This window comes from Neovison vison, chromosome 1 (genome assembly GCF_020171115.1).
Source record: "Neovison vison isolate M4711 chromosome 1, ASM_NN_V1, whole genome shotgun sequence".
NCBI classification, from domain to species: domain Eukaryota; kingdom Metazoa; phylum Chordata; class Mammalia; order Carnivora; family Mustelidae; genus Neogale; species Neogale vison.
This window is the reverse complement of record NC_058091.1, coordinates 97891920-97905162: the sequence shown is the minus strand read 5'-3', so window position 1 is coordinate 97905162 and position 13243 is coordinate 97891920. Positions and strand designations below refer to the sequence as shown.

The following is a 13243-nucleotide window of genomic DNA, read 5'->3' as shown; positions in this document are numbered from 1 at the left end:
ATAGGGATAAGAGGCTGTTTATTCTAGCATTTTCTCACTTTCTCTCTATGGCATTACTAATTTTCTAAGATCTCAGCAACCCAGAAAAAGAGAAGCAATCATGTTGGGATGGTGTGAAGGTTGATAACATAGTTTCATAATGTATACCCATTACCAGATAATACTGTAGTTTGACAAGGCTTTATTGTTTCCAGAGGATTTTTCATCCATGCTTTTTTCTTTCTAAGAATATGAGGTTCAAGAATATTTTTACTTTTTTTCAAGTTGACAGACTAAATAGATAACAGGAACATTCCATTTATTTTCACTTGTGGTATCCACATTGTTTTATGCAGCACAATGTTGGATTAAACTTAATTTTAGGAGTATGCGAGGGTGCCTGTCTTAATCTTCTACTCCACTGGCCAAGCCAGTGTTTTTAAAATTTTCTCTGATAGTAAATTGAATAAAGAATGACATATTTATTTCACTGCATGCTTGAAATTTTGTGACATTGTAAGTAAATGACAGATCTTCACTTCTTTAAGTATCATTATCTGGAAACAACTAAACAGTATAATTTTATAGGAGGTCTTTGATGATTGGAAATGATCAAGAAATCTACTTGTCTGGTCAATTGAATTTCCTGCATAACCCAAATTTAAGGAAACTATCTGGTTTTTGCTAAAATATTTGTTGTTGGAGATTTCTTTACATTATCTCACATTCCTCCCCTTCCTAATTTATTTAGCCAGTAGTAAAGAAGATGAAATTCTTCTAAGATGATGATTATGATAACATATGAAACTTATATATATATGTAATAGTCATATCTATATGACTATTATTATGAAAGATTGATTATTCCAGTACATGTCTGGAAAGTGAGAATATTTCTTACATTTCCATTGATCCAAATTTAAGTTCTATGACTTTTTTCTGAATTAAAATATGGAAAAATATAGGTAGTAACATAAACAGTTGGTTAGATTCTTATTGATTGAGAATTTTTTATTGTTGTTCACATTGGATTAAGGCATAGTATTTGTACCTTATGGGTGGTGTTCAGTTCTTCTGTTCACATGTTTTCTGCTAAAAATTGCAAAGGCTTTAGATTTCAAGATTAGTGATATGCAAAACTGGTATGTGCCAATCCAGGGGTATGCAGACAACACATCTGGGTTCAGGAAGAAAATATTAGAACCCTATTCAAACGTATGTGAACATATTCATATGTATGTATGTTTTTCTAAAAATAAATAGATACACATGCATTAGGGGTGCATGATCATAATTTGGGTTCTTGCTCAAAACATTTTGAGACCACTGGAATATGAGGAATTGTGCTTCATGTGATTTTAAATGGCAATAAAACATGTAAGAGGAAAGACCTGAAGGAATAAAACTGGACTGCATCAAGCATGTCCCTGGTACGACTTTAATTTATGAGTCTGAAATAAATTATATTTGGAAACAAAGGAGCTAGAGATCTCTCCTTTGATATCTGTAATACAAAAAAATATGAGGTCCAACCACTGAAAACAAAGCTAATAGCACCAAATCTCTTTCCTCAGGGAATAAAATTACCCTTGTTTTTTGGAAAATGAAAGCTATAACATAAAATATCAAAACCAGCTAACTTCCAACCGAATTACAAATGGTTTAGAGTCACTTAATGGTGGAATTTAACTAGTTAGTCATTGGAATGGTCTATTTCCCAACTTTTGGATTACTAGATGTGGTATAGTATTCATTTCTTTATAGCTTTTGAGAGAACAAGGGTAAGTTCCATAACCATGTGATATATATTCACCCTGCTGAAAATAGAGAACTTAAATATTCTTTGATAAGGTGGACAGCTTGATATATAGTTTCCATATTACAGATATTGCACAATAAGCTCTCTAGTGAGTTTTACTTAGATGGCCTTAATTCCTCTGAAAATTTCTTATTCAACTGATGCTCCTTTTCCTTTCAGGAATATATGGGAAAGTCCAGCTTCATGGGGCTTGTCCTAAGAAATCCTGGACCCGTCTGGCAGCTGATATTGCCTCAGGCAATGAGAGGTAAGAAATGAGAGTAAGTTTAGGATGTGTTAGCTTGTTTAGTTTGCTGATGCTTTGGGTTTTGTTATAACACGAAATTAAATTTTAGATTAAGACTCAAAACTCAAGGATGAAGAAATGGTAAAATAAGGGACTAGAAAGGATTCAAAAAAACCTCTGTAACATAATAGAAAAAGAACAAAACAAACCACAGGCAGAAGAGTCTATAGTTTATATAAGGAGGAAAGTTTAGATAATACATGTTCACTGCTATCAGTAAATATTTAAAAATATGAATTCTGTGATATAACAAATGAAATGTAAAGCAATATCATAATCATCTGAGTTAAGATGATAGCTGACAAGGAGGTAGAAATAAAATAGGAGATGAAGCTTATGAAGAATCTTACAGAATTTAAAATGCAATAACAGAATTCAGTACTGCACTAGGGGTAGTAGAATGAGAATGCCAGTGCCTCAAAGTGAACAGGCACCATGAGGAGCTAACTGAGGAATCTACCTGAACATGGAAGACAAGATCAGGAGATAAAAATCATATAAGAGAAGGTATTAGAAATAGAAAACAGAAAATGTAATGCACATATAACTAATTTCTCATTTTTATTTATTTTATTTTTTTAAAAGATTTTATTTATTTATTTATTTATTTGTCAGAAAGAGAGAGCACACAAACAGGCAGAGAGGCAGGCAGAGGTGGAGAGAGAGGCAGGCTCCCTGCTGAGCAGGGAGCCCAATGCGGGACTTGATCCTAGGATCCCAGGATCATGACCCGAACCGAAGGCAGTGGCCTACTCCACTGAGCCACCCAGGCATCCCTAATTGCTTATTTTTAATAAGAGTCCAGTAATTACAAAAGAAAGAATAATGGAAAGTCCACCTAAAATACACATAATAAACCTGAGAGTACTTACATTTAATTTGAAGTGATCAACACCAAGAATAATGATCACTACATATCCTCACAGTACAAGAAAAAGCAGTGAACAAAATAAAAAACAGAAGGTTGGTGAGAGGAGTCAAGATGGTGGAGAAGTAACAGGCTGAGACTACAGTTAACAGGAGATCAGCTAGATAGCTTATCTAAAGATTGCAAACACCTGCAAATCCATCGGCAGATTGAAGAGAACAGCAATTCTGGAAACAGAAAAACAACCACTTTCTGAAAGGTAGGACTGGCGGAGAAGTGAATCCAAAGCCATGGGAAGATAGACCCCGGGGGGAGGGGCCGGCTCCCAGCAAGCGGCGGAGCAATGGAGCACAAAATCAGGACTTTTAAAAGTCTGTTCCACTGAGGGACATCACTCCGGAGGCTAAACCAGGGCAAAGCCCACGCGGGGTCGGCGTGGCCTCAGGTCTCGCAGGGTCACAGAAGGATCGTGGGTGTCTGAGTGTCGCAGAGCTTGTGGGTTTTGGATCGGGAGAGCCGGCTACAGATATAGAGCCGACAGTAAGCTTACAGCTCGGTGTTGCCTTGAACCGGTCGCAGGCTCGGTGAGCTCGGAGTGCGGCCGGAGGTCAGGCAGACGGGAGTTACTAGGAGCTGTTCGCTGAGGGCGCACTGAGGAGTGGGGCCCTGGGCTCTCGGCCCAGTCTGGGCCGGAGACCAGGTGGCCGCCATTTGTATTCCTGTCTTCCGGAACTCTATGGAAAGCACTCAGGGAACAAAAGCTCCTGCAAGCAAACCCGAGCGGATTACTCAGCCCGGTCCCTGGTAAGGGCGGTGCAATTCTGCCTGGGGAAAAGACACTTGAGAATCACTACACCAGGCCCCTCCCCGAGAAGATCAACAAGAAATCCAGCCAAGACCAAGTTTACCTAACAAGGAGTGCAGTTTCAATACCAAGGAGAGCAGCAGAATTCCAGAGGAGGAGAAATCAAAGCACGGAACTCATAGCTTTCTCCCTGTGATTTTTTTAGTCTTGCAGTTAATTAAATTTTTTTTTCATTTTTTTTCTCTTCTTCTGCTAAAATTTTTTTTAACTTTTACCCTTTTCTTTTTTAACGTTTTTAAACTAGTTTATTTAATATATATATTTTTTCTTTTTTATATTTTTCTTTATCCGTTTTCTTTTTTTTTAATTCTTTTCTTTTCTTCTTTTTTCTTTTTTTTTCTTTCTTTCTTTTTGAACCTCTTTTTATCCCCTTCCTCCCCCCTCATGATTTGGAATCTCTCCTGATTTGGTTAAAGCATATTTTCCTGGGGTTGTTGACACCCTTTTAGTATTTTACTTGCTCCTTCATATACTCCTATCTAGACAAAATGACAAGGCGGAAAAATTCACCACAAAAAAAAGAACAAGAGGCAGTACCAAAGGCTAGGGACCTAATCAATACAGACATTGGTAATATGTCAGATCTAGAGCTCAGAATGACAATTTTCAAGGTTCTAGCCGGGCTCGAAAAAGGCATGGAAGATATTAGAGAAACCCTCTCGGGAGATATAAAAGCCCTATCTGGAGAAATAAAAGAACTAAAATCTAACCAAGTTGAAATAAAAAAAGCTATTAATGAGGTACAATCAAAAATGGAGGCTCTCACTGCTAGGAAAAATGAGGCAGAAGAAAGAATTAGCGATATAGAAGACCAAATGACAGAGAATAAAGAAGCTGAGCAAAAAAGGGACAAACAGCTACTGGACCACGAGGGGAGAATTTGAGAGATAAGTGACACCATAAGATGAAACAACATTAGAATAATTGGGATTCCAGAAGAAGAAGAAAGAGAGAGGGGAGCAGAAGGTATACTGGAGAGAATTATTGGGGAGAATTTCCCCAATATGGCAAAGGGAACGAGCATCAAAATTCAGGAGGTTCAGAGAACGCCCGTCAAAATCAATAAGAATAGGCCCACACCCCGTCACCTAATAGTAAAATTTACAAGTCTTAGTGACAAAGACAAAATCCTGAAAGCAGCCCGGGAAAAGAAGTTGTACAACATACAATGGTAAAAATATTAGATTGGCAGCTGACTTATCCACAGAGACCTGGCAGGCCAGAAAGAGCTGGCATGATATTTTCAGAGCACTAAATGGGAAAAACATGCAGCCAAGAATACTATATCCAGCTAGGTTATCATTTAAAATAGAAGGAGAGATTAAAAGCTTCCAGGACAAACAAAAACTGAAAGAATTTGCAAACACCAAACCAGCTCTATAGGAAATATTGAAAGGGGTCCTCTAAGCAAAGAGAGAGCCTACAAGTGGTAGGTCAGTAAGGAACAGAGACAATATACATTTACAGTCACCTTACAGGCAATACAATGGCACTAAATTCATATCTCTCAATAGTTACCCTGAATGTTAATGGGCTAAATGCCCCAATCAAAAGACACAGGTATCAGAATGGATAAAAAAACAAAGCCCATCTATATGTTGCCTCCAAGAAACTCATTTTAAGCCTGAAGACACCTCCAGATTTAAAGTGAGGGGGTGGAAAAGAATTTACCATGCTAATGGACATCAGAAGAAAGCAGGAGTGGCAATCCTTATATCAGATCAATTAGATTTTAAGCCAAAGACTGTAATAAGAGATGAGGAAGGACACTATATCATACTCAAAGGGTCTGTCCAACAAGAAGATCTAACAATTTTAAATATCTATGCCCCCAACATGGGAGCAGCCAACTATATAAACCAATTAATAACAAAATCAAAGAAACACATCAACAATAATACAATAATCGTAGGGGACTTTAACACTCCCCTCACTGAAATGGACAGATCATCAAAGCAAAAGATCAGCAAGGAAATAAAGGCCTTAAACGACACACTGGACCAGATGGACATCACAGATATATTTAGAACATTTCATCCCAAAGCAACAGAATACACATTCTTCTCTAGTGCACATGGAACATTCTCCACAATAGATCACATCCTTGGTCCTAAATCAGGACTCAACCAGTATCAAAAGATTAGGATCATCCCCTGCATATTTTCAGACCACAATGCTCTGAAGCTAGAACTCAACCACAAGAGGAAGTTTGGAAAGAACCCAAATATATGGAGACTAAACAGCATCCTTCTAAAGAATGAATGGGTCAACTGGGAAATTAAAGAAGAATTGAAAAAAATCATGGAAACAAATGATAATGAAAATACAACAGTTCAAAATCTGTGGGACACAACAAAAGCGGTCCTGAGAGGAAAATATATAGCAGTACAAGCCTTACTCAAGAAACAAGAAAGATCTCAGGTACACAACCTAACCCTACACCTAAAGGAGCTGGAGAAAGAACAAGAAAGAAACCCTAAGCCCAGCAGGAGAAGAGAAATCATAAAGATCAGAGCAGAAATCAATGAACTAGAAACCAAAAAAACAATAGAGCAAATCAACAAAACTAGGAGCTGGTTCTTTGAAAGAATTGATAAAATTGATAAACCCCTGGCCAGACTTATCAAAAAGAAAAGAGAAAGGACCCAAATAAATAAAATCATGAATGAAAGAGGAGAGATCACAACTAACACCAAAGAAATACAAACTATTATAAGAACATACTATGAGCAACTCTACGCCAACAAATTTGACAATCTGGAAGAAATGGATGTATTCCTAGAAACATATAAACTACCACAACTGAACCAGGAAGAAATAGAAAGCCTGAACAGACCCATAACCAGTAAGGAGATTGAAACAGTCATTAAAAATCTCCAAACAAACAAAAGCCCAGGGCCAGACGGCTTCCCGGGGGAATTCTACCAAACATTTAAAGAAGAACTAATTACTATTCTCCTGAAACTGTTCCAAAAAATAGAAATGGAAGGAAAACTTCCAAACTCATTTTATGAGGCCAGCATCACCTTGATCCCCAAACCAGACAAGGGTCCCATCAAAAAAGGGAGCTATTGACCAATATCCTTGATGAACACAGATGCAAAAATTCTCACCAAAATACTAGCCAATAGGATTCAACAGTACATTAAAAGGATTATTCACCACGACCAAGTGGGATTTATCCCAGGGCTGCAAGGTTGGTTCAACATCCGCAAATCAGTCAATGTGATACAACACATCAATAAAAGAAAGAACAAGAACCATATGATATTCTCAATAGATGCTGAAAAAGCATTTGACAAAGTACAGCATTTCTTCCTGATCAAAACTCTTCAAAGTGTAGGTATAGAGGGCGCATACCTCAATATCATCAAAGCCATCTATGAAAAACCCACCGCAAATATCATTCTCAATGGAGAAAAGCTGAAAGCTTTTCTGCTAAGGTCAGGAACACGGCAGGGATGTCCATTATCACCACTGCTATTCAACATAATACTAGAAGTCCTAGCCTCAGAAATCAGACAACAAAAGGAAATTAAAGGCACCCAAATCGGCAAAGAAGAAGTCAAATTATCACTTTTCACAGATGGTATGATACTATATGTGGAAAACCCGAAAGACTCCACTCCAAAACTGCTAGAACTTGTACAGGAATTCAGTAAAGTGTCAGGATATAAAATCAATGCACAGTAATCAGTTGCATTTCTCTACACCAACAACAAGACAGAAGAAAGAGAAATTAAGGAATCAATCCCATTTACAATTGTACCCCAAACCATAAGATACCTAGGAATAAACCTAACCAAAGAGGCTAAGAATCTATACTCAGAAAACTATAAAGTACTCATGAAAGAAATTGAGGAAGACACAAAGAAATGGCAAAATGTTCCATGCTCCTGGATTGGAAGAATAAATATTGTGAAAATGTCTATGCTACCTAAAGCAATCTACACATTTAATTCAATTCCTATCAAAATACCATCCATCTTTTTCAAAAAAATGGAACAAATAATTTTAAAATTTATACAGAACCAGAAAAGACCTCGAATAGCCAAAGGGATATTGAAAAAGAAAGCCAAAGTTGGTGGCATCACAATTCCGGACTTCAAGCTCTATTACGAAGCTGTCATCATCAAGACAGCATGGTACTGGCACAAAAACAGACACATAGATCAATGGAACAGAATAGAGAGCCCAGAAATAGACCCTCAACTCTATGGTCAACTAATCTTTGACAAAGCAGGAAAGAATGTCCAATGGAAAAAGACAGCCTCTTCAATAAATGGTGCTGGGAATATTGGACAGCCACATGCAGAAAAATGAAATTGGACCATTTCCTTACACCACACACAAAAATAGACTCAAAATGGATGAAGGACCTCAATGTGAGAAAGGAATCCATCAAAATCCTTGAGGAGAACACAGGCAACAACCTCTTCAACCTCAGCCGCAGCAACATCTTCCTAGGAACATCGCCAAAGGCAAGGGAAACAAGGGCAAAAATGAACTATTGGGATTTCACCAAGATCAAAAGCTTTTGCACAGCAAAGGAAACAGTTAACAAAATCAAAAGATAACTGACAGAATGGAGAAGATATTTGCAAATGACATATCAGATAAAGGGCTAGTGTCCAAAATCTATAAAGAACTTAGCAAACTCAACACCCAAAGAACAAATAATCCAATCAAGAAATGGGCAGAGGACATGAACAGACATTTCTGCAAAGAAGACATCCAGATGGCCAACAGACACTTGAAAAAGTGCTCCATATCACTCGACATCAGGGAAATACAAATCAAAACCACAATGAAATATCACCTCACACCAGTCAGAATGGCTAAAATCAACAAGTCAGGAAATGACAGATGCTGGTGAGGATGCGGAGAAAGGGGAACCCTCCTACACTGTTGGTGAGAATGCAAGCTGGTGCAACCACTCTGGAAAACAGCATGGAGGTTCCTCAAAATGTTGAAAATAGAACTGCCCTATGACCCAGGAATTGCACTACTGGGAATTTACCCTAAAGATACAAACGTAGTGATCCAAAGGGGCACGTGCACCTGAATGTTTATAGCAGCAATGTCCACAGTAGCCAAACTATGGAAAGAACCTAGATGTCCATCAACAGATGAATGGATAAAGAAGATGTGGTATATATACACAATGGAATACTATGCAGACATCAAAAGAAATGAAATCTTGCCATTTGCGACAACGTGGATGGAACTAGAGCGTATCATGCTCATCGAAATAAGTCAGGCAGAGAAAGACAACTATCATATGATCTCCCTGATATGAGGAAGTGGTGATGCAACATGGGGGCTTAAGTGGGTAGGAGAAGAATAAATGAAACAAGATGGGACTGGGAGGGAGCTAAACCATAAGTGACTCTTAATCTCACAAAACAAACTGAGGGTTGCTGGGGGGAGGGGGGTTGGAAGAAGGGGGGTGGGGTTATGGACATTGGGGAGGGTATGTGCTTTGGTGAGTGCTATGAAGTGTGTAAACTTGGTGATTCACAGACCTGTACCCCTGGGGATAAAAATAAATGTTTATAAAAAATACAAAATTTAAAAAAAAAAAAAAACCAAAAAAACCCAGAAGGTTACATAAAGCTTCTTAACCTTAGAATTCTCTACACTATTAAATATAGGAAGAACATAGTGTAAAATACATACTCATTTAGGAAAAAATACATTTATGTTTAGTGATGAAAAATATATACATGTTTAGTGGTTTCAATCAAAGAATTGGACACCCTGCTAAAATTGTTGTTTACATGTGAAGCCAAAAAAGTGTGTGTGTGTGTATCTATATCTATATCTATATACAGATATAGATATCTTTTGCTTTGTAAGAACTGAAATAATGCAAAAATGTATTCTGATAAAGAGCTTAAACTGATTTAAAATTTATGAATAAAGTTTAGGAATACTGTAAAGGTATATAAAGTAACTATTTTAAAGATAAGCACTGGAATAAGTTAAATAAAATGTTGTAAATATGACTGTTAAAATAAAACAAAGTCTAATTTTATAAAAGAAACTACATAGAATTTGAAAAGTTAATGTATCAGTTAGGGTTCTATTTATATAAATACATACAACCCATAGATTATGTGTGTGTATATGTATAATATATAGTCTATATATAGTAGTATATATAAAGAGATGTATCTCAGGGAATTGGCTTATATTCTTAGGCAGGACAGTAAGTGCAAAATTTATAGGGCAGGTTGGTAGACAGTAAAGTCTTGAACCTTGTCTCAAGACAGAATTGTTTCTTCAGGTAAATTTCAGTTTTGCTTTTAAGGCCTTCCAAATGATTGCTGAAGCACATCCACATTATTGAGGGTAATCTTTACTTAAGATCAATTCCTTGTAGATATTAACGACATTTACAGAATACCTTCGAAGAAACATGTGCATTAGTGTTTGATAGAATAACTGGGCCCTACAGCTTAGCCACGTTAACACATAAACTAACCATCACAGATCATTATTCTCAGATAAAATTCTGGGTTTACAACCTGGGACTGTGGCCATAGGAAACTGATGATGGGACATGACTGGCATATGAAGCAAAGATGAATCAGTTTGTTCTAGCAGAATTTAAAATAGGGTATTTACTTCCAAATCACCAGAGAGAAAGAATGAAAGAAACCATAAAATAAATAGTAAAATACGAAAGGAGAAGAAAGTTAAATAGTAAGAGAATTAAAGCAACAAAAAAAGGTATAGACAATAGAAGTAAGAAAATAAGAATAAATTTTCCAGTTATAAAAAGAAAACACGCAGCTAATGAATTGTTGAACACTGTATCAAAAACTAATGATGTACTCTATGTTGGCTAATTGAACATAATAAAAAATAAAAATAATAAAATAAAAAATGAAGAAAATATGATCATTAAAAATGACCACACATAGGAAAAGAATGGGTAAGAAATCAACATGTAATCACAACTTTTTTTACTTGAGGAAAATAAAACCGACATAGAAAAAATTAATTAAATATTAGATAAAATGAATTAATGAAATAAAAAAAGGAAAGAAAAATTAAGTTATAAAATAAATGCATTTTATATTAATAAAGACTTCAATCTCCTGGGAGACCTCAAGAGTCAGGAAGGTTTTGTACTGGATAACATAATAAAGAAATATATAAAGCAGATCTTAAACAAATGAGGAAATTGACAGAAACAAAAATGATAATGAAAGATATTTAAATACTCCTGTCAGTGTGTGTGTGTGTGTGTGTGTGTGTGTGTGTTTTGGAGAGAGAATGAAAAAGCCACAAGGTGGGGGAAAGGGAAGGGAGAGAGGGAGAAGGAGAGGGAGAGAGAGAATGCTAAGCATGGGGCTCTATCCCAGGACCAGGAGATCATGACCTTAGGCAAAATCAAGAGTTGGACTCTTTACTGACTGAGCCACCCAGGTGCCCCTCTCTTTCAGTTCTTAACTTTTAAACTAGGTTAAAAATTATAAAGAAAACATGAAGAAATCTGAATGATGTAATAAAGGCAATTTAATTTGTATATACAAAGAATATAAATATAATTTACCTCAGAATATAAATATAATTAAAACCTTAAGAAATTTTAGTAAAAAGAAATGATATAGAATATGATCACAATAAAATAAATGTAAAGGTAGAAACGTCTTAACCAATAATTTCAATCTCTTACAAGATAGAAGAGCTGAAAAGAAAAAAATAAACCTTCTAAATAACTTTTGTATCAGAGAGGAGATGGAAACTCCAGCAGTAGGATGCTAGCAAAATAGTAATAAATTGCATGAGTTGTGGCCAACATGCAATCACATTAAATGCTTTCATTGTCGAATAATAAAATACAAAAATAAACAAACTGAGCTGTCAACGTGAGAACCAGAAACAAAATAACCATAAGTCTAATGAAATTAATTTGTGTAAGATAAAAGGAGAAATTGGTGAATTAGAAAATAGGAAATTAGTAGACTTGAAATTTTTTTGAGATAATGGTTTAATCTTTAATGACATTAATTATACAAGAAAAATAATATGTAAACTAAGAAATGAGAATTCAAATATAACAGATAACAAAGAGATTAGAAGTATAATAAACTGTATAGGTCTATAGAGTGCCATTCTGGTCTAAAAAATAAATTATATGTAGGAATATAAATTATCATAATTGGTTAGAGAAGAATATAACTGAAAGAACCAATAATAGCAAAAGACATACAGTTATCAAAGATTTGTTTTCAAGAATACATTTGGTTCAAATAAATTGATGGCATATTCTTTCAGTCATTCAAATATCTAACACTTTTTATGTTGTATAATATGTTCCATAGCATAAGAAAATATGGGGAATTTTTCAATTAATTTTAGGAAACAAGCATAAAATACTTTTTATTTATTTTCATAAAATAATTTTCGAAAACAGCTGCTAAAGGTAATTCAAAAAAGAAAACCTGGGGCAACATCTAAGTGTAAATAAAATGCAAAAAAAAATGGATTCCTGTCTCATGTTGAGGTCTTTTATACATTTCGAGTTTATCTTTGTGTATGGTGTAAGAGAATGGTCGAGTTTCATTCTTCTACATATAGCTGTCCAGTTTTCCCAGCACCATTTATTGAAGAGACTGCCTTTTTTCCACTGTATATGTTTTCCTGTTTGGTCGAAGATTATTTGACCATAGAGTTGAGGGTCCATATCTGGGCTCTCTACTCTGTTCCACTGGTCTATGTGTTTTTATGCCAGTACCATGCTGTCTTGGTGATCACAGCTTTGTAGTAAAGCTTGAAATCAGGTAATGTGATGCCCCCAGTTTTATTTTTGTTTTTCAACATTTCCTTAGCGATTCAGGGTCTCCTCTGATTCCATACAAATTTTTGGATTATTTGCTCCAGCTCTTTGAAAAATACTGGTGGAATTTTGATTGGAATGGCATTAAAAGTGTGGATTTCTCTAGGCAGTATAGACATTTTAACAATGTTTATTCTTCCAATACAAGAGCATGGACTGGTCTTTCATCTTTTTGTGTCTTCTTCAATTTCTTTCATGAGTGTTCTGTAGTTCCTCGAGTACAGATCCTTTACCTCTTTGGTTAGGTTTATTCCCACGTATCTTATGGTTCTTGGTGCTATAGTATATGGAATCGATTCTCTAATTTCCCTTTCTGTATTTTCATTGTTAGTGTATAAGAAAGCCACTGCTTTCTGTACATTGACTTTGTATCCTGCCACATTGCTGAATTGTTGTATGAGTTCTAGTAGTTTGGGGGTGGAGTCTTTTGGGTTTTCCATGTAAAGAATCATGTCATCTGCAAAGAGAGGGAGTTTGACTTCTTCATTGCCAATTTGGATACTTTTTATTTCTCTTTGTTGTCTGATTGCTGTTGCTAGGACTTCTAATACTATGTTGAACAAGAGTGGTGAGAG

General features: G+C 35.8%; 1 protein-coding gene across 12 annotated transcripts in view; it reads left to right on the top strand.

Annotated features, from left to right (window-relative positions):
• PKHD1 (PKHD1 ciliary IPT domain containing fibrocystin/polyductin) overlaps nucleotides 1-13243 on the top strand; it is a 475771-nt gene that overhangs the window by 308684 nt on the left and 153844 nt on the right. For all 12 annotated transcript variants that reach the window (XR_006385080.1, XM_044252662.1, XM_044252680.1 and 9 more), the window contains one exon: nucleotides 1958-2045. Coding sequence is in view for 11 of the 12 variants with exons in the window: in XM_044252662.1 (XP_044108597.1) it covers nucleotides 1958-2045 (88 nt within the window). In the remaining variant the exon portion in view is untranslated. The remainder of the gene's footprint in view (nucleotides 1-1957; nucleotides 2046-13243) is intronic.